At 48.3% G+C, this 22,626-nt stretch overlaps 1 protein-coding gene across 1 annotated transcript; it reads right to left on the reverse strand.

Moving 5' to 3' along the window:
• Positions 1-17,611: 17,611 nt before the first annotated feature.
• On the reverse strand, positions 17,612-19,992 carry LOC147957887 (putative pentatricopeptide repeat-containing protein At3g49142). Its single transcript, XM_087537581.1, has one exon. It carries the CDS (start codon positions 19,940-19,942, stop codon positions 18,479-18,481), a length of 1,464 nt encoding a protein of 487 aa, XP_087393707.1. The 5' UTR covers positions 19,943-19,992; the 3' UTR covers positions 17,612-18,478.
• Between the last annotated feature and the right edge of the window lie 2,634 nt (positions 19,993-22,626).

A 22,626-nucleotide genomic window follows, 5' to 3' on the forward strand; every position in this document is an offset into this window, starting at 1 on the left:
GTCAAAACGCTCTTCTAGCTTTCTCACTTCATTGACGTAGGTTTCCATCAATGGGCTCTGATAACTCTTGTTTACTCAGCGGACGACAAGCTGTGAGTCACCCCTGACAATGAGCTTCTTGATCCCAAGGTCTGCCGCGATCCGGAGACCGGCAAGCAAGCCTTCATACTCTGCAGTATTGTTTGTTGCTTGCTCCTTGGGAAAGTGCATCTGGACTATGTACTTGAGGTGCTCTCCGGCGGGCGCGACAAGCAGTACGCCAACGCCGGCGCCTTGCAGCGAAAAGGCACCATCAAAGTACATCAGCCACTCTTTGCTTGCTTCTTTGTCGGGGATGCTCGTTTCTAGAGTTTCTTCATCTGGCGTAGGCGTCCACTCTGCTATGAATTCTGCCAATGCTCTGCTCTGGATAGTTGAAGTGCTTTCAAACTTGAGGCCAAAGCTTGACAGTTCCAGTGCCCACTCGACAATCCTGCCTGTCGCTTCTGGATTCTGCAGTATCCTCTTCAGCGGAAAGCGAGTGACAACTGTGATCTCATGTGCTTGGAAGTAATGGCGCAGCTTTCTCGAGGCCATGAGGAGGCCGAAAAGCAATTTCTGCACACCATAGTACCTTGACCTAGCCCCCTGCAGAAGGGAACTGACAAAGTAAACTGGGCGCTGCACCATTTTCTTCCGTATCTCCTCGTGTATCTGCGCGGATTCGTCTTGGTCAGGACCAGAGCTTGCCGGGGAAGCCCCCTGCTTGTCGCCGGATGCGCTCGCCGTGGTTGCTGGCTCATCGTCTGCCTCCCTCTCCGCTACTAACACAGCACTAACCACTTGATTGGTTGCCGCTATGTACAGCAGCAACTTCTCTTGTGGCTTAGGCGCGACAAGTATTGGAGGGGTGGACAGGTATCTCTTCAGGTCTTGCAGCGCAGCCTCCGCTTCCGGAGTCCATTTCATTGGACCTGCCTTTTTCAATAATTTGAAAAACGGCAGGGCGCGCTCAGCAGACCGAGAGATGAACCTGCTGAGAGCAGCCAGGCAACCGGCAAGTTTCTGTACATCCTTGACGCGCTTTGGTACTTCGATCTGCTCGATGGCCTTGATCTTGTCGGGATTGGCTTCAATTCCGTGCTGAGACACGAAGAACCCGAGAAGCTTGCCGGAGGGGACTCCAAGCACACACTTCTCCGGGTTGAGTTTGAGGCTTACCTTGCGCAGATTCGCAAAGGTCTCGTCCAGGTCTTGAACCAAGGTTGCTCTGTCCTTGCTCTTGACCACTATATCATCCATGTAGGCCTCCACATTTCTGTGTATTTGCGGCCCAAGGGCAACATGGACTACTCTTGCAAACGTCGAACCAGCATTTTTTAATCCGAAAGGCATCCGTACGAAACAGTACGTGCCACATGGAGTAATAAATGCGGTTTTCTCCTCATCCTCTTCTGCCATGAAGATCTGATGATATCCTGAGTATGCGTCAAGAAACGAAAGCAAATCATATCCGGCGGTGGAGTCAACAATCTGGTCAATGCGCGGCAAAGGAAATGGGTCTTTGGGACAAGCTTTGTTAACATTGATGAAATCGATACAAAGCCTCCATTTCCCGTTTGCCTTGCGCACGACTACAGGATTGGCCAACCACGTGGGATGGAGCACTCCTCTGACGAGGCCTGCTGCTTCCAGTTTCTTGATCTCTTCTGCAATGAATTCTTGGCGCTCCACAGCTTGCTTCCTGATCTTCTGCTTGACGGGCCGCGCATGAGGACAAACGGCAAGGTGGTGCTCAATCACTTTCCTGGGAACACCGGGGATGTCAGACGGTTGCCATGCAAACACGTCGGCATTCGCCCGCAGGAAAGCAACGAGCGCGCTTTCCTATTTAGGGTCAAGCGTGGCGCTGATGGTGAAGGTACCACCAGCGCCGTCCTCCTTGGCGGACACCTTCTTCATCTCTGGTGGAGCTGCCATCGTCTTCTTGTACTTGCCGGTGGAGCTCGATGGTGCGTCCTCGACGGTAGCGCAGCACTCCGAAGAGGCGCGCTTGCCGGAGTGGGCACCAGAGCTGTTGCCGGACTTGGTCTTCTTGCTCCCGGGAGCTTCAGCGGCAAGTGGGTCGCGATCTGCCGCAGCTGCTGCTTCCCGGTAGATCTTGTCGGCACAGATAAGCGCGTCCTTCTTGTCGCCGGGGACAGAAATGACGCTCATCGGGCCTGGCATCTTCAGGATGTTATATGCATAATGAGAGGCCGCCATGAACTTAGCGAGTGCTGGACGGCCAAGTATCCCGTTGTAGGGCAACGGAATATCGGCAACGTCAAATGTGACCCTCTCAGTCCTGAAGTTTAGCTCGCTACCGAACGTCACCGGCAGCGTGACTTTCCCCTTCGGCTTGCTCCTTCCCGGATTGATTCCTTGGAATGTGCCGGTCTCTTCGAGCTCGCTGTCGTGGATTTGGAGTCTTCGGAGTACAGCAGAGGAGATCAAGTTTAAGCCGGCCCTGCCGTCGACTAGCATCTTGGTGACTTTGAGGTTGCGGATAGTTGGTGAAACCAACATCGGCAAACACCCGACCGCAGTTGTGCGATCAGGGTGGTCCTCAATGTCGAAGATGATAGGCGTGTTGGACCACTTCAGAAGCCTGCGCGACTCGATGGGTGGTTCCGCTGCATTGACTTCCTGCACCCACTGTTTGAGTTGGCGGTGCGAGGTATGCAGAGAAGCACCCCCGTCAACGCACAAGACCTCCGTGGCTTTCTGAAACTCCTGCTCGCTGGTCTCAACGTCATCCATGTCTTCGTCGTCATCGTCATCTTCATCCTTGTCGCGGCCGCGGGGAGGTCTGTCTCCTTGGCGCTGCTTTGCCTTGCTGCGGAGTTCTCCCTGGCCGGTGCGCTTCTGGCCAGATTTCCCGGCACCCCCTTGGGCTCTCTCCTTGTCGCGCCGCTCGTACTCAGCCTTCTGTTGCTGGACAAGCTGCTCGACCTTCTTGCAATTGTGGAGGTCATGGCCCTTGGTGCGGTGAATCTTGCAGTATTGCTTGTCGGAGCCGTCCCGCTTGTCGGCGGCGGCCACGGCCTGACAGTTGGTGCACGCGGCAACTTCCTTGCCGGAGCAACCAACGGTAGCCTTCTTGGCGCCACCTTCGTCGCCGGACTGCTCAACAACTAGCACCTCCTTGTTCTGCCTCTTCCTTTTGCCGCGCCGCCGGTTTTTCTTTGCCGGGGCGGCATCTTCACTGTCAGACCCTTCCGCTCCGGTCTTCTCTCCGGGGAGCCTCCTCCCCTCCTCAGCTCGTGCACACCTGTCGGCCAGGGCATATAGCTCACTGACATCTCTGATCCTGCACATCGCCATCTCCTCCCGCATCCTGCGGTTACGCACGTTCTGGTGGAACGCGCTGATGACCGCGGCGGGGTGGACGTCTGGGATGTTGTACTGCACACGGCTGAACCTCTGAATGTACTTGCGCAGGGGTTCTCCTTCCTTCTGGACGAGCAGATGCAGATCGCTCTCTTGGCCATGAGGCTTGTGGCCGCCCGTAAAGGCGCCGACAAACTGATGGCATAGATCAGCCCAGGAGGATATGGAGTTGTCCAGCAAGTGCATGAGCCAGGACCTGACGTTGGGCTTGAGCACCAGCGGGAAGTAGTTGGCAAGGATCTTGTCGTCCCGCCCCCCAGCAGCCTGCACCGCGATGGTGTAGATGCTGAGGAACTCGGACGGATGCGACTTGCCGTCGTACTTCTCCGGCACATCTGGCTTGAAGTTCTTCGTACTGGGCCACTGGACTTGCCGCAGCTCACGAGTGAACGCAGGGCAACCTACCGTGTACGGCAAGTCGCCTGGTTCCCCTGGCGCATGCATGCCAACGGAGGGCCCAGCGCGCTGGTCGGATTGACGCCGCGCTTCTCTCCGGCGCTCGATGCGAGTACGAGCGTCTTCCCGCTATCGCTCTTGAAGAACTTGGCGCTGATCGCGACGGGCTCGCGGATCTGACGACGCGGTGGAGTCGCTGTCGAGGTGGATCCGGCGAGTCGGCGATCTTGGCCTTCGGGGTGGGGAGTGCACAGTAGTTGCGCCCCCACCAGTCTTGTCACCACCGGTTCGCGCCTGGCTGACTCGCTGCGGCTGCGACGTGCTTGGCTGCCGAGGAGTGTCGTCGTTGGCGAAGCCGATGAGACTCTGGATAGTGGCCCTCCAGTCGTTGATCTTGTCCGCCGCTGGAGGGTAGTCTAGGCGCAGCTGAGCTCGCGCCAGAGCTTCTGCTGCGGTGGCGGGCGGCGGTAGCAAACGGTGCGAGGAGCGGGACATGCTCGGACTTCTAACCACGTTAGAAGGAGCAGCATCCCGTCCAGGCGACCATGTCTCGCTCGCGCCAGCAGGTTGGCGTGCATGGTGGTCCGGAGCGCTCCGAGATCCACCAGCTCGGTCCGGATCCAGCGAGTGCATGGTACCGTGAGTACCATGCCACTGCCAGTCCCGCGCCTCCTGAGATGGGCGCGGTGCATGCACGAACGCCGAGGTCTTGGAGTGCGCCCGGTCGTTGTGGGAGCCGGCTACGCCGCCGATGGGCAGCGCAGCCTTGTCCTTGGACCTGGCAGCACCGCGAGCTCCCTCGTCGCCGCCCGTCCTTCCGCCGGCGTCGGCCCCACCGGCAGTTTTCTCTGGCAGTGGGTGGCTCGGCGCGGACGGGGCAGCTGCCTCCGAAACCTTCTTCTTCGGCGGCATGTTGATGAAGATGATGAAGATCTAGGTCGCGAGAACACCGGATCTGAAGACGATGGAGGTCTAGCCCGCGAGGACGCCAGATCTGATTCACACGACTTCGACGCCCCCCTACCTGGCGCGCCAAAGATGCCGGGGTTGCTGATCCACGGACACCTATGGGACACGGCGGGCCGGGTCCCTTTCGGTTCGGCGGGGGGCGGAGGTCGCGCAAAGAGCAGATCGAGGCGAGGCACGCGAGCGATTTACCCAGGTTCGGGCCGCACGGATGCGTAAAACCCTACTCCTGCTTTGTGGATTGTATTGCTTTCTAGCTAGGGAGCGTGGAGTGCTACAGTACCCTCTAGCTGAGACCGAGTGTGAGTGTGTGGAAAAAATGGTGTCCCCCCGCCCCCGTTGCACTCGGGCCTCCTTTTATATGCTCAAGGGGTTACCGACATAGAGCAACGGGAGTCAAGGGCAAAAATGGAGAAGCGCCGCAGTAGGGGCAGCTAGGTGCTGTAGCAGGCACAGCTACCCGCTACAGTGCTATCATACCTAACTCTGACGGCAGGGGACAAGGGCATTAAATGCCCGTCTGTGTCGCCCTAACAGTACCGAAAGAGGCTTGCTCGGGACGCCACCGTTAGCCACGGTGGTTATCTTGCCAGCGCCTGCTTGCCACCTCGCGCTCCTCGCTGCACAGCCTCCTGCCACGTGTGCTTGGGAGGGTCCCAGAGCAACACGTGGTGGGCGTGCTGGAGCGTGGGCACGAAGTGGGGGCTTCCCGCGGCAAGCACCTTGCCGCGGTCGTCGCCTTGTCGTGTCCGGGAGCTTGTTGCTCACCGGGCCTTGCCGGGGCGCGCGGGGCGCCGCGGCAAGTTTTCTTGCTATGCCTTGGTTGGCCTTCCCGGCAAGCTCCTCTTGCCGGGGCCTTGGGACGCTTCTGATAGCCTTCCCGGCAAGCTCCTCTTGCCGGGGCCTTGTCTTCTTCCCGGCAAGCTCCCCTTGCCGGGGCCTTGTCTTGAGTACTTTGTTCTTGAATGGTCTTCAAAGTAGCCGCGGAGGGTTTTGGCGGTCACCCGGCAAGCCTTGCCGCGGGGATGCTGCGACTGCCCGTGCACAAGTTCGGGGTACTGAGGGTACCCCTACTCTAGTACACCGACACCCTCCTGGGCGGGTCATAACTGATAGCTATATCCCCAATATTAGGCCCCAGGTTGACTTTGAACTTTGTTCTTTATCAATCTTCAACACTTAGACAAAATCCATCTTCTTTTCTTCGCAGAAGTTTTTGTAACCCGCCATGACGTCATCTCTTGAAAACACAAGAAACTTTTATGACGTCATCCATCAACGGATCTTCATCTTTAATGCCTCCCAGAATCGAGGCGTCTGTTTAGTTGGCACTAGTAGAAAAAGGGTCAATCGTGAAGCACATTAGTGCCGGTTTGTATTTGAGCCGGCACTAATGTATACATTAGTGCCGGTTCCAACGGCTAGCCGGGCCGCTTTCATTAGTACCGGTTCGTGGCGAACCTTTAGCACCGGGTTCGTGCCACGAACTGGTACTAATGAGAGTGGTGGCAGGATGTTGTCAGAGTGGGGCCCCTCCAGCACCTTTAGTACCGGTTCGTGCCACGAACCGGTACTAAAGGTCGTCCTATATAAACCCTTCGTCCACCAGCACTCTGTTCTTCCCCCTTTCCCCTCTCCGGCCCTCTCCTCTGTTCTTCCCTTCTTCCTCTCGAGTTCATCACAAAATTTGCCCAAAATTTGTCAAGATTTGAAGGCCCTCATCCATTCAAATGATCACAAAGGTTAGCAACTTTGTCCTTTCATCTCTCATTGCTAGATTAGCTCTTGCATTGGTTTATATAGTGATTAATTTGTGAGTTTAGTAATTTGGGAGGATATATATATATGTGCTAGTATTTGATTTATATGCAATTTGAGGTCAAAAATAACACTTAGTTTGCATATGTAGGTGTGGTTTACTTAGTGCCTTCTAAATCTCCATCATAGCCACCGTCGATCGCCGGCACCGTCCCGTCGCCGGCACCACCTTGTGGTGAGCCTCTTGTTCATGAAATTTTATATAAAAATTGATGTGTGTGATTTGGATATATAGTTACTCGTATAATTATCTTACCCGTACGTTGTTTGTTATACATATAGTGCCATGGTTTTGATATCCGTCCCCGTCGGCCCTAGTCCTTGTTATGATTCGGATGTGGTATGTATATTCTCTTTTAAAACTAGTTGCATTTCGTGTTTATGACAAATTATGCCCATCAAGTTGACATAGAAATTTTTTCTAGGAGGTATCTGAACCTGAAATTCCAACCGACCCTATTGCCGAGAGGTTAAATTTAGTTGAAAGAGAAAACGAGTACTTGAAAGAAAAATTGAAAAGAATTGAGGGGGAGAAGATGGAATTGGAGTTGCATGTTGCCGATGTCGTCGATGATCACAAGATCAAGATGGATAAAATGCGCTTGAAGATTAGAAAGATTAGAAAATATGCCATCGATAGTGAGGCTTGGTATCATTATGCTGTTGGATCCATTGTTACCTTAGTTGCGATCTTGATCGTATTTGTTTTTGCATTTAAATGCTTTAGCTAGAGAGTTATTTGTTTGTTGCATTTAAGTGTTGTATGAACTTTATGTATGAACTTGTATTAATTTGGTCTATTCGGTGTTGTGTAATGAAGATGAGCCGGCAATGGATGTACGATGACCGATGCTCTCCCCAGTTCGTTGAGGGCATGCGTACTTTTCTGCTTGCGGCTGAGGCAAACAAGCGGGCGGATGGTTTTATGCCTTGTCCATGTGCTCGCTGTAAGAATGGTCACAATTACTCTACGTTAAGAACCATTCACGTCCACCTGTTTAAGACCGGTTTCATGCCCCATTATAATGTTTGGACCAAGCACGGAGAAAGAGGGGTTATGATGGAAGACAATGAAGAAGAAGAAGAGGACGACGACAGCTATCCTGGCCATGGGTTCCCTGAATACGATGATACAACAATGGGGGAAGAAGCTGAGCCGGTAATGCGGGAAGAAGCTGAGCCGGCAATGCAGGAAGAAGCTGAAGAAGAGGCATCAGATGAGCCCATTGATGATCTAGGTCGGGCCATTGCCGATGCAAAGAGAAACTGCGCAAGTGATTTGGAGAAGAAGAAGTTGCAGCGCATGTTAGAGGATCACAAAAAATTGTTGTACCCGAATTGCGTAGGTGACAAGAAAAAGCTGGGCACCACACTGGAATTACTGCAATGGAAGGCAGCGAATGGTGTATCTGACAAGGGATTTGGAAAGTTGCTGGTAATGATAAAGGATATGCTTCCAAAGGACAACGAATTGCCCCAGAGTACGTACGAAGCAAAGAAGGTTGTCTTCCCTCTAGGGTTAGAGGTGCAGAAGATACATGCATGCCCTAATGATTGCATCCTCTACCGCGGTGAGTACGAGGATTTGAACGCTTGCCCGGTATGTGGTGCATTGCGCTATAAGATCTGCCGCGATGACCCTGCTGATGTCGAGGGCCGGCGCCCCAGGAAGAAGATTCCTTCCAAGGTGATGTGGTATGCTCCTATAATACCACGGTTGAAATGTTTGTTCCAAAACAAAGAGCATGCCAAGGCGATGCGATGGCACAGAGAAGACCGTAAGAAAGACGGAAAGTTGAGAGTACCCGCTGACGGGTCGCAGTGGAGAAAAATCGAAAGAAAGTATGGGAAGGAGTTTGCAGATGACGCAAGGAGCGTATGGTTTGGTCTAAGCGCAGATGGCATTAATCCTTTTGGGGAGCAGAGCAGCAACCATAGCACCTGGCCTGTGACTCTATGTTTGTATAACCTTCCTCCTTGGTTGTGCATGAAGCGGAAGTTCATTATGATGCCAGTGCTCATCCAAGGCCCTAAGCAACCCGGCAACGACATTGATGTGTACCTAAGGCCATTAGTTGAAGAACTCTTACAACTGTGGAATGGAACAGGTGTACGTGCGTGGGATGAGCACATGGGGGAAGAATTTGACCTAAAGGCGTTGTTGTTCGTGACCATCAATGATTGGCCTGCTCTCAGTAACCTTTCAGGACAGACAAACAAGGGATACTGCGCATGCACGCACTGTTTGGACGATACCGACAGTATATATTTGGCTAATTGTAAGAAGAATGTGTACCTGGGACATCGTCGATTTCTTCCGAGCAGGCATCCCGTAAGAAAGAAAGGCAAGCATTTCAAAGGTGAGGCAGATCACCGGACGAAGCCTCGCCACCGTACTGGTGCTGATGTACATGATATGGCCAAGGATTTGAAGGTGGTCTTTGGAAAGGGTCTTGGTGGACAACCTGTTCCGAATGACGCTGACGGACGCGCACCCATGTGGAAGAAGAAATCTATATTTTGGGACCTGCCCTATTGGAAAGACCTCGAGGTCCGCTCCGCAATCGACGTGATGCACGTGACAAAGAATCTTTGTGTGACCCTGCTTGGCTTCTTGGGCGTGTATGGGAAGACAAAAGATACACCTGAGGCACGGGAGGACCAGCAACGTATGCACGGAAAAGACGGCATACATCAGGGTCATGCAACCTACGCTCTTACCAAAGAAGAGAAGGAAATCTTCTTTGAATGCCTGCTCAGTATTAAGGTACCGTCTGGCTTCTCGTCGAATATAAAGGGAATAATAAACATGGCAGAGAAAAAGTTCCAGAACCTAAAGTCTCATGACTGCCACATGATTATGACGCAACTGCTTCCGGTTGCATTGAGGGGGCTTCTACCGGAAAACGTTCGATTAGCCATTGTGAAGCTATGTGCATTTCTCAATGCAATCTCTCAGAAGGTAATCGATCCAAAAATCATACCAAGGTTACAGAATGATTTGGTGCAATGTCTTGTCAGTTTCGAGTTGGTGTTCCCACCATCCTTCTTCAACATCATGACGCACGTCCTAGTTCACCTATGCGAAGAGATTAACGTTTTGGGTCCTGTATTTCTACACAATATGTTCCCCTTTGAGAGGTTCATGGGAGTCTTAAAGAAATATGTTCATAACCGTGCTAGGCCAGAAGGAAGCATCTCCAAGGGCCATCAAAATGAGGAGGTCATTGAGTTTTGTATTGACTTTATTCCTGACCTTAAGCCGATTGGTGTTCCTGAATCGCGGCATAAGGGCAGACTGGATGGAAAAGGCACGCTAGGAGGGGAACAAATAATATGTATGGACGGACATTCTCTCACTGAAGCACACTACACAGTTCTACAGAATTCCGCCTTGGTGGCTCCGTATATGGATGGACACAAGAATTTGCTACGCTCCAAACACCCGGAGCGGTCTGATGACTGGATTACATGTGAACAAACCAGGAGTTTCGCCAGCTGGTTGCAAGCACGTACCATGCATGACACCTCTATTGAAGATGACCTGTACTTGCTGTCCCAGTTACCATCTTCGAATATAATGACTTTCAAAGGGTACGGTATAAATGGTAATACATTTTACACGATCGCCCAAGATAAGAAGAGCACCAACCAAAACAGTGGTGTCCGCTTTGATGCAGAAACCAAGACGGGAAAGGAAACATATTATGGTTATATACAGGACATATGGGAACTTGACTATCGACGTGGTTTGAAGGTCCCTTTGTTTCGGTGCAAATGGGTCAATATGACACGAGGCGGGGTAACGGAAGACCCGCAGTACGGAATGACAACAGTGGATCTCAACAATCTTGCGTATGCAGACGAACCATTCGTCCTAGCCAATGATGTGGCACAGGTTTTCTATGTGAAGGACATGTCTACCAAGCCAAGAAAAAGAAAAGATAAGGAAGCGAATGCATCGTACGATGAGTCAAAGCGGCACATAGTTCTTTCTGGGAAGAGAAACATCGTGGGAGTGGATGACAAGACAGACAAGTCAGAAGATTATGAAAAGTTTGATGAAATTGCTCCATTCACAATGAATATTGACCCGAGCATCCCGTTAAATGATGAAGATTTTCCATGGCTACGACGCAAAGGGACACACGCGAAGAAAAAGTTTCACACCCAAAGATCTGGGATGTGATCGGCTTAGCTATCATCACTTTCTTCTGTGTTTCACACCCAGGAGGGAATCTCTGTAATAGTTAGGGTAGCTAGTTATGTGTTTTGGCATTTGAAACGCGAAGAAATTTTATGTGCAAGCAAATTCTTTCATGCATTTATTGATTTTTTCAGCTAAATGACCCTGAAATTGAAAAGCATTTCAAATGAACTCAGAAAAGGATGAAAGTTGGCATGGTATCATAATTTCACCCACATAGCATATGCAACAAAGTAGAGAGGGTTACCGCAAAAACTGGATACACTTCGTGTACAAAATGGACAATCTGTTTCGAAGTATCAGGGTTTCGGACGAAAACTCATCCGTTACAAAGGCATTTCATTTTTAAATAACTTAAGCATTACCAAATTGAATATAATGATAAAACACACTAATATTAAACATAATAAAAAAGAATCACTGGAAAATGTATTTTTAAAGTTAAGTTATTCACAAACTAGTGATTCACACAAATTTCAAATAATTCAAAATTTAAACTATTCAAATTTAAAAACTACTGGCACTAACTGAAAGTTTCTAAAAACTATCAAAAATATTCACAAAGAAACTCTAAATACAGCAAAAAACAACTAAAAATAAATAAAACAAAATAAATAAAGAAAAAAAGAAAAAACTAAATGAAAAAAGCCCACCTACCGGGCCACAGTGGCCTGCATACGACTAGAAACCCAACCTGTTGTTGGGCCAGGATGCAGGCCCGCAAGCCCAATAGGCCCCACAGGGCAGAGTAGCAGAGGTAGGCCCAGAAGGCCTGCTTTAGAGAGGAGCTCGAGACAGCAGCGGCGGCGGGGCTTATAAGCAGGTGTGAGCGCCCTTCGGCTAGCGAGGTGGGACTAAACTTCTGCGCCCCTCGCTTGGCAGCGCACCCCCTTTAGTACCGGGTCGTGGCACCAATCGGTACTAAAGGGGGGGCCTTTAGTACCGGTTGGAGCTAGGAACCGGTACTAAAGGGGGGTGCTCCCCCCCGCTTGGCCTGGCCAAAACAGGCCTTTAGTATCGGTTGGTGGCTCCAACCGGTACTAAAGGTGTCCCCTATATAAGAAACACTTCGAAAATTTTCAGTTTCTCATCTCCCACTTCTCTCTGCCGCCGACCCGTCCCGCGCCGTCGCCGCCCCCGTCGCGCCGTCCCCGTCGACTCCGCGACGCCCCCGTCCTCGTCGCGTCGTCCCCGTCGACTCCGCGGCACCCCCGTCGCCGTCCCGGTCGCCAATCCCCTCGCTTCGCCGTCGCCGTCGCCTTTGGATCGACCTCGCCCTCGCCCTCGCCGTCGCCTCGACCTTGCCCGCGCGCGCTGTGAGCCCCTCCCCCGGCCCCTCTCCTCCCTCCAATCGATCGTAGCGCACACCGGCGCCGGCGCCGGCGCCGACCGTGCGCACCCACACGCGCGCGCGCACACACACACACTACATGCACACACACACACTACACACACACTAGACGCGCACACACACACAATTTTTCTGTTTTTAGCTTTTAGTTTTTTCTGTTTTTCTGTTTTTCATACAAAGTTTTAGATGAATTAATTAATTAGATTAGATTAATGTCAAATAGTATGTAGAAATGTTAGCTATAATATATATAATGTCAAATGTTATAGAAATGTTAGAAATTTTGGAAATGTTAGTTTTAGCTAGCTAGATGAATTAGATTAATTTCAAATTGTTAGACGATGATCGATGTTTTTTTAGTTTCTTATATTTTTAGTTATAAAATTTAGAATTTGCATATATGAAATCATCACAATCCATCATTTAAAAAATGTTAATTTACTTTTGCGGCATATAGTATTTTGTTGTCGACGATGCCCGGCCCACATCATCGCCGTCGAAACGTCCGCGACGACGTCCTGCTTCAGAGGACCCATGTCCGGGACTGGGCTCCGCCGGGCTGGCACTGGGAGGTGCTACCTTCAGGGGAGCGACGCTTGGTGAGGAACCCGGCCCCGGGTCCCGTCGTCGACCCTCATCTCCTTTGGTGGCATTCATGTGGGCCACTTTCGGTGCGGAGGGAGCCGGCCCCGCCGGAGGTGGTACGTCGCCGTGTCAGGGAGGAGGACGAGCACGTCCATCGCTACATGGCTGCTATGGACGTCAGGTTCTCCAATACCTGGCAGGTTCTTTGGGGAGACCACCCGAGCTATGATCCAGTGATGGTTCCTTCTCTTTGGGTGTCCACCGCCCGCACCTCAGGAACCGCGAGTGGCCTAGATTACTCTGTACTATTCGATCTTTATTAGCTTGCTAGCTAGCTAGCTAGTGATGTATTCAATATTATATCTATTATTCGAGATGATGTATTCGAGATTATATCTATTATTCGAGATGATGTATTCAAGATTATATCTATTATTCAAGATTATACTAAATTGTTTTTTATTTCTTTTGGCATAGTTAAATAAAAGCTATGGCGGACAATACCGACAGAGAGAGAGAACAGACCATGCTCGATATCATATGCGGGCCAGATGATGATCAGAATGAAGAAGATTTTGACGGCTCCGAATTTCTAAACAACACCGGAGAGGGTGATATGATATTCGATCGCGACGACCGAGAAGATGAAGTCATGAACTACGACGAAGAACATGTTGATCCTGAAACAACAAACACCGGTGAGGTATATATATTTATATAAGCAGGAATCTGGTGATCATCGCATGTTTTAAATGAGTTGAAGATATATTAACGAATCGATCTTTCTTCTTTCAGCCATCCGGATCGAGCAAATCTTCAGGCAAAAGGACGAAACGAGGCCCGAACAAAAAGTTGAAGGAGGGCGTAAAGTACAATATCGAGGCAATCAGACCTAATGGCGAACCATTAGCGCCTAAGAAGATTGCGGACAAGTTCGTTCGTCAGTGCGGAGTTATTGTGAAGGACCAACTCCTGATCTCCCTTCAAGAATGGAGAAAGCCAGCAAATCCACGTCCAGATGTTACTTTTGTCGACAAGAAGCAAAAAAAATCTGCTTTGGGATACTCTCATGGAACATTTCACCTTACTAGATAATTTCACAGGAGTAGACGTGCGGAAAGTCAAGGACGCTGCTTTTAGGAAGATGGCGGTTGCATTCAAGAACCACAAGAGAATGACGTGGGAGAAGTACGTCAAGGGAGGAAGGAAGACTCCAGTATTCGAGGGGATACTAGAGAATCAAAGTGCTCATTGGGACGATTTCGTGAAATTCAAGGATTCGGAATTAGCTAAGGAACGGTCGAGAATAAACAAGAAGAATGCCGAAAAAAAGGATAAGTTCCATAAGTTGGGGCCAGGTGGCTACGCGGTGGCAATGCCTAAGTGGGATAAGTCTGAGAACGAGATGGAGGATGCAGGTGTCACTCCGGTTAGTAAGAGCTGGCCCCCCAGGTGCAGGACTTGGTTCTATGCGCATGGGGGGAGTTGGACCCGAAGACAGGCAATGTTTCGACGAAGGCATGTCTGAACGGAGCCGACGATGCGCTACTTGTTGCAATAGAAGAGGCTCGATCGGGGGTGTTCCAGCCCAACAGAGAGAACGACGAGCTTATGCGTGCCCTGGGAAATCCTGAACACCCGGGAAGAACACGAGGCAAGGGCGCTATTCCGTGGTATGAGGGGTTTTCGGACTGGAACGCCGACTACAGAACCCGTGCGAGAAAGAAGATTGCGGAGGAGAAGAAGAGGAAGATGGAGGAGGAGCAAAGGAAGCTCGACTATGAACGCCTTCAAGGCCTAGAAGCAAGTCAAGCGGAATTGGCAGCTAAATTCCAGCGGCAGCAGGAGCAGATCGACTCACTTAGCCAGCAAAGGGGGTCTCAGCAGCTGCAGCAGCTAGCGGATGATCCAGCATTGGATACCACCGCCCCATCCATGCCGAGAAGCAGCGTGGGTTCCACCCCGGGCGACGCAGTAGTGCTGGATAGATACCCCGTGGATGACATCACGGAGAACACTAACTGCGAGCTACACTTCAAAATGAAGAACATATCCATGAAGATGGCGGACGCCGTTGCTTTTTCAAATTCCCCCGAGGCAACCTTCCATTGCAACCCGATTCCAGCGGGCTATGCTCGTGTCTTGGTTGATGAGGTGGTGGACCAATATTCGGGGCTAGAGCTTGACATTCCTGGAGGTGATGAGGAGCACACACTCAGAGATGCCAAACATCGTATCATCCTATGGAGAAAGGATTGCATCATTTTTCGAAGGCCACCGACACCGCGTCACCCGACTCCTCGTCGAAGTCCGCCACCGAGTCAGCAGACTCCCGCTCCTCCAAGTCCACCAACGCGTGAGGCCACTCCTCCTCCTCCAAGTCCGGCAAAGTGTCAAGCCACTCCTCCTCCAAGTCCGGCACAGCTTCAGGCCACTCCTCCTCGTCCAACTCAGCCCCGTCAGCCGTCTCCGCCGCCTCAGCAATCGCAGAAGAGACACCCTGCAGCTATGGTGCGTAGCGGTACCAGTCGAGGTCATAGTACAGGAAGTACAGGCGGAGGCAAGCGATATAAATATGGTCCAAACCTCACTACTCCTCTTCCTGTGAGGGCTTACGACAGGACCGAGGAGCAAACGAATGCCATAGTGCGGGTAGAAGTCGACGCCCATTTTGGACCGAAACCGCCACCACCGCCAAGGGAGAAAGTGCCTGTGGAAGTAGTTGACCACTTCATTCGTATGGCTCAACCACCAGCTCCTAAGCCTGTTGACACCGACTATGAGCGCCACATCAGGAAGTTACATCGACAACGTCTACAGAAGGAGGCGAGCTCGAGCTCGAGCAAACAACAAGCAACTGTCGAAAATGCGGGAAAACCGTTGCCCAGCTGGGAGAACAGGCGGCGCAATCGACCCCCCCGCTTGTTGTGCCGACAACACGTGACAGTACGCGCGCCCAATATTATTGTGGCCAAACAGTTTACGTTCCCGAGGTGGGCGATGTGGTAATAACCCAGGAGCATATAATGCAGGCTGAAGAACTCAAGATCACTGTTGGACAACTCCTCGAGATCGAGGACATGCCTGTGATTACAGAGGAGGAAATAAAACGGAAATATGTCAGGGGCCAACCTTTGGTCAAGCCAGAAGATGTCAAGAAGCTCCCAACGAGAATGTATGAATTGCATCAATGGTACATGGACATTACCAAGAGATCCGATCGAGAGTCCCTCATGGTGTATGTCAAGAAGGATCATTACTACCATGAGAAAGTTGTGGCCGTTGAGTATTCTGAACTATTTCAGTTATACAATCAAGACGCACTCGACAAATCTATCGTCAGTTGCTATTGTCTGTAAGTGATTTCTTTCTGTAATTTAAGTCTCAAGCTAGCTGTAGTGATCCTTTTGATCAATCATTACCTGTAATTATCCTCACTATATTCTTTTCTATGGTATTATGCAGGATGAAGATGTATGAAATGAGAAAAGGTGGACGCTATGGCATTGGGTTCATTGACCCAAACACCGTTAATCAATACACATGGAAAATGAGCAAGTATTATGAAAAGCAGGTAGAGGACAGCATGCTAGAGTTCTTGAAGCGCCTCAAATACAATGAAGATATACTACTTCCTTACAACTTCGAGTGAGTCACACTTTCTTGTACTACAAATTCTCTGTTTTTGCCTACTAGCTAGCTACATGTTTTTGCTTACATATGCCCGCTTAATTAAGACATGCAAACATGTGTCCATGCAGATTTCACTGGATCTTGTGTATCATTAAAGTTGACGCCGGAACAGTTGAAATACTGGACTCGCTACTCAAAGCAAATAGTGACTACAACATCTTGTATGGGATAGTCAACAGGTAATTTCAATCATTATTAACTATATATCTCGGCCTATTTAGTTCGTCATTTCATGATATGAACTATTTAATAACCCCTTTATTCATTTTCTTTGTCGGCGGGCAGGGCTTGGGCAAGGTTCATCAGCGTCACGGAAGGCGAATGGAAACCACAGCTGAAATGGTTTCGATCCAAGGTAAGTAATTAAGTAGTACTAGCTAGCTAGCTAGCTGCCATCTCTTTAATTATCATGCTTGCTTAATTATTATCTGATCAAATTAAATTCCATTCTCGTAATAAAGGCCCTGAAGCAGGCGCAGGGGACTAATCTGTGTGCATACTGCGTTTGCGAGAACATTCGCATGATGGCGTCCGAAAGGAGCAGATCTCAAAGACAGGAATGGGTACGCTTGTCAGAACACTATTCACAATTTTTACACCATTATCGATATCTAGTCACACAACTAATACACATGCATATTGATCTCCTTCTTAACAGTTCAAAGAGGTGCGGGACAAGCTCCTAGAAACAGAGCGCGTAGAAGCACTTCAAGAGGAAATAGCGGGATTTTTGCTCGACCAGGTCATAAATCCGAAGGGAGAATACTATTACCCGCTACCGCCCCCATTGAACATGTCATGAACCACTTCCAATTGTCATCGTGCTCCGAAGGAACCAATTAGGCTAATGCCACTGGCTCCGAAGGCAACATGCATATGTAGGAGAAATTGTATATAGCTATACATGTGTGTATGTGTAAATTAATATGGTGGTTTGTGAGACATTGATGATATATATATATATATATGATTGGTTCTACTAGAAATTCTATATATATATATATATATATATATATATATGCATAACGTGTACAATGTGTAGTACCGTAAAATACCAGCAAACGAAAAAGAATTAAAATGGAAAACGCAAAATTAAATGAAAAAGAAATCATAAAACCAAAAATCCCCCAAACATTTTAGTACCGGTTGGTGTTACCAACCGGTACTAAAGGGCTCCCGGCCCCCGGAGCTGGCTCGTGCCACGTGGTTGCCGTTTAGCATCGGTTCGTGCTGAACCGGTACTAAAGGGGGGGGCTTTAGTGCCGAAATGTTAGTGCCGGTTCCGAAACCCATCTATTTGTTGATCCATGTACACTGATGAGGTGCAGATAAGGCATTTTAGTACCAGGATTTATGGCGATCAATTGGCTTGCCGCATGCTCTGCTAACTTATCATTGCCACTCAGTCTGCAACTGCTCAAGAGAGAGGTCCATATTGCTGAATCAGGTTCAAATGGCATTGACTTCACTAACCCTTCAGCCTCCTCAACCATGCCTCTCCTACAAAATAGATCAACCATGCAAGCATAGTGCGTTATATTAGGCACAATTCCATGATCACGTGTCATCGCATTGAAGAAATGTTTTGCTTCCTCCAAAAGACTCATGTGACTACATGCAGACAGTACACCAAGAAATGTGATATCATCAGGATCAACTTGTGCCCTCTTCATATTCTCGAACATTTCAATAGCATTTTCACCAAGGCTACTGAATGCATATCCATGAATTATTGTATTCCATGTAACCACATCTCTCTTACCCATCTGATCAAAAATATTCTGGGCTGCAACCATTTTGCCACATTTGCAATATAGGCTAATGAGTGAATTCTGAATTAGTAAACATAACTCGAGTCCAAGCTTGATAGTTGTGGCATGAAACTGCTGACCATGAACAATCATAGAATGGTGTGCAAAACAGCTTAAGAGGCTAGAAACAACTGACTCGCTTGGGCGCACATATGTTAATAGCATTTTCTTGTACATCCTAAGTGCATCATCAGTTAAACCATTTTGAGCGAGCCCGGTAATTAAACAGCTCCAAGTCACTTAATCATGAGAAGGTGATTCATTGAAGAGCCTGTAAGCTTCAGTAACCTTTCCTTGATGAAGAAAACCAGCTATCATTACATTGTAAGTGACAACAGTCCTCATGTGCATCCTATGAAAAAGGTCCAGTGCATCATCCAGATATCCTTCTTTCATGTATCCAAAGAGTAAAGATGTACAAGACATTACATCTGTTTGGGGCATACTATAAAACATATCCCGTGCTTTATCTAGCATTCCGTTGTCTACAAACCATGACATCAAAGCAGTAGCTGCTTCCACGTTCTTCTCAGGCATCCTTGAGTATAACTCAGTAGCATCAGTAATTCTTCCATATCTGATATAGCCATTAATCATCGAGTTCCACGAGACCTTATCTCTTTCAGTCATGGAATCAAAAAGTTCTCTAGCCTCATCAATCTTGTCTGCATAAATATAGCCACATATGATGGCATTCCATGAACCGACATGCTTTCTGTCCAACTTATCAAACTCCAATTGTGCTTCATCGATGTCCAAGGAGTTACAGTACATCGCAACTAATGATGTCTCGATAATCAGGTCAAGAACAAATCCACACTTCACAGAAAACCCATGAATGCATCTGCCTCCTCCAATACTTTTCAGGCCAGCATAAGCATTCACAACCTTAACTAGAACCGCATTTGTGACTTCATCCCCATTCCTCATCAAACCTTTGAACAGTTCAATTGCCTCTCTGAATTGCTGATGGTGGACAAGCCCTCCTATGATGACACACCACGACACAGAATTCTTCATGGGCATCAAGTCAAACAGCTCTAATGCCAGGTCCACCTCGTGCACCGTAACATAGCCTTTTACCATGGCCGTCCAGGACACGACATTACGACCGGGCATCTGATCGAAAACCATGCGGGCGTCTGCTACCCGATGGTTCATCACGAGGCCTGATAGAAGAGCATTCCACAAGGCCACATTTGGAGCGTCGACACCGTCAAAGACCCGCTGCAGGCAGGCGAAAACCCCACAGCTGGCATACATGGTGACGAGTGAGGCGCCCACGAACACATTGCCCGTGGAGCAGGCCTTGAGCGCGAGGCCGTGGACGCATCGCCCCAGCTCCAGAGCCTCCAGCCACGCGACGGCCGACAGCACGGTGGAGAAGGAGGTGTGGTCCGGCCTGAGCCTGCATCGCCTCAACTCCAGGAAGGCGTATGCAGCCTCCTGGTGCGCGCCCTCCCGCGCGTGCGCGGCCATGAGGGAGTTCCAGGACACCACATCGCGCCGCGGCATTCCGTCGAACACCTCTCGAGCGGCGCCCGGCCTGCCGGCCCTCAGGTGCGCGCCCATCAGCCTGTTCCCGGAAGCGATGCCCTCGTCGTGGGAGGAGCCACAGAGCGCGCGCGCCGCGTCCGCCAGCGAGTTGGTAGGCCGGGAGTCCACCGTCCCGAGGACGCCGGCGCGCCGCGCCGTGACACGCATGCTGAAGAACTCCTGCGGCGCTCGTAGCTGGCGCGAATAGCAGTGTGCTCCTTTTTTTTAGGGAACGGCTTCGTAAAACAGTTCTTCATGGACCACACTTGGCGCGGCCCACCAACAAGTAATATCTTTAAAAATAAATATAAATATATTAAAAATTATATTTTCTACTAAATTTATAAATCAGTTTTTAAATAGGAAAATGTTATAGCTGCAAAAATAAATGTTCACGTACGTCATAATAAATGCTCCTATATTTAAAAGCTGTTGTTCACAAAATTAGAAAACAAATGTTCGCATGTGTGAAAATAAATGTTCTATATACTTCGGAAAAGCTGTTTTTCTAGAAAAAACTTCTGATCTATTCATCTTTAACCATGACAGTATAAAGAACACTAAAAATAATAAAATTTACATTCAAAACTGTAGGCCACCTAGAGATGACTACAAGCACTGAAATGAGCCTGAGACGAGCCACTGTCATCGCAAACTTAGTAGGTAGTTGGAAAGTCGTCGTGTTAAGGCCCATAGGACCAGCGCACTAGAACAACAACCGCCGCCGATGAAGAGTGGCGTAAATTAGAAAGATTCAACCTGAACACACACAAACATACACAAACGACAACCAGATCCGAGCAAATCCACCACAGATAGATCTGTCGAAGACATAACTCCACACACACCGACGGCTAGACGCACCATCAGGATGGGGGCTAGGCAGGGAGAATCTTATTTCATCTCCAGGGAGCCGTCGCCGCCTTGCCTTCCTGAGTAGGACACAAACCCCAACAAAACATCAATGAAGAGCCCTTCCATCGGTAAGGGGTAGGATCCACCGTGCCCCCATGGACCTAAGTCCATCGGACACTAGGCGGACCGGCGATGGCACCGACGGGAGGCAAAGGAAACCTAATCTTTCTTTGGAGAGGAGGCGGTTGTGTATCCTCTATTGTTCATGGCACTAAAAAGAAGAAATAAAATTTAATTAGAAAAAAATGTTCATGTATTACATATAAATGTATGTATATTTCTCGAAAAGGCGATAATTAAAATGTTCATGTATCCTAAAAAACTGTCATAAAATTAAGGCTTATGTATAAAAATGTGTTTATGTGTATCAAAATAACTTTTATGTATTTAAAAATACATATTCATAAATTGACGAAAAAAGAATAAGAGGTAGAAAATGAAAAGTTAGAATTTATACTATAAAAATAAAAACCTGCAAATAATATAAAAATGATAATAATGAAAAGGGGAAAGGAGAATAAATATAAATACAAATACACCGAAAAATAAATAATAACATGATCAAATTAGGCTTGATCAGCATACCGTGGGAGGACATGGACGTTGATAGTCATATTTCCTGCAATTGGTGGTAAACTGGATTTCCGTGAATAACAACATGCTTTTTTTTTTTGATAATCGAGTAACAACATGCATGTGGAGGAGATGTAAGCCTCATGACAGGCCCACAAGGCTCGACCCGATATTGCAAAAGGCCCGGCTTGCGAGTTACTTTTGTATGTGCTTGACGGGTGTGTTTTTTGCTAGTTTTCCGAATATCCATTTCTGAGCACAGACTCATCTACATCCGGTCAAGAAAACATTCACACACAAAAATTCAAAAAAATCTATCTTTTTTATCATGGAGAATGATATGCGCTCCAATTTCAGATTATTTGGATACATGAGTAGTTCTCAGCAAAAACTGGCAAATTGGATCAGAATAGTAAACTTTTTTACATACCCTAATTTTGCCTTTTTTTTCCGAGAGCTACTCAGATGTCCAAATAATTTAAAATTTGAAGCGCACCTCACGCACTAATTATCTACCATGCAAAAGATAACTAGACTTTTTTAATTATTCTAGTATTTGTTTTGATTTTTTCCTTTATCGCGGGGGCAGGTGAGCCTGGCACCGAATCTCTGCTCTCCTAGTTTTCATCTCTATCTCTATCTTTTCTACTACTTAATTAAAAAAAAGTTTTATGTTTCACTTTTCTTCTCACCACCGCTTCGTCCAACCTTTCCTGTATAACAATCAATCACCTAAATTAACTTACATTCTGAACTAATTCCATTTTAATTTACTTGCCGCAATTCTCGTCAAAATATAAGGTAAATCACAGGCAAGATTTGATAAACATTAATTTGCATAATCATATAAATATGGGCATGTAAATCGCAAGCTAACGTACTAGAATGTTTATATCTCTTTTCAACGCACGGGCATTGTACTAGTAAAATAAAAAATGGTTTATTACTCTCGGCTTCTGCATTAAAGATGCACACAAGACATTGAAAATCCGAGCATGTCACGGTAACTTCTACCTTTTTCTTTTTAATTGTAGATGATGCTATCTTAGCGATGTCACCTACGATAATTGCTGAGTTGGAAGAGGAAGAAATAAGGGGGGGGGGGGGTAAAAAGGTTGCGTTCTCCTAAGAATTTTTTTATGAATATATTTTGAACCATGCACGAGAACTGCATGTGATTTATCAAGGAGAATGAAAACGAGGGACAAAACCCCAAGGAGCACAAAAATACACGACCAAAGGATCTAAAAAAAACCCTCGCCAAACTCTTCCGGACGCACAAACAATGAATGAAAAAAAATCAAATGTTGTTATCCGATGTATCAATCAACCCATTAGGGAAAAAGGATCATTTTAGCAATCCT

The sequence above is a fragment of the Triticum urartu genome, chromosome 7A (genome assembly GCF_056163025.1).
Source record: "Triticum urartu cultivar PI428250 chromosome 7A, HENAU_Tu73, whole genome shotgun sequence".
NCBI classification, from domain to species: domain Eukaryota; kingdom Viridiplantae; phylum Streptophyta; class Magnoliopsida; order Poales; family Poaceae; genus Triticum; species Triticum urartu.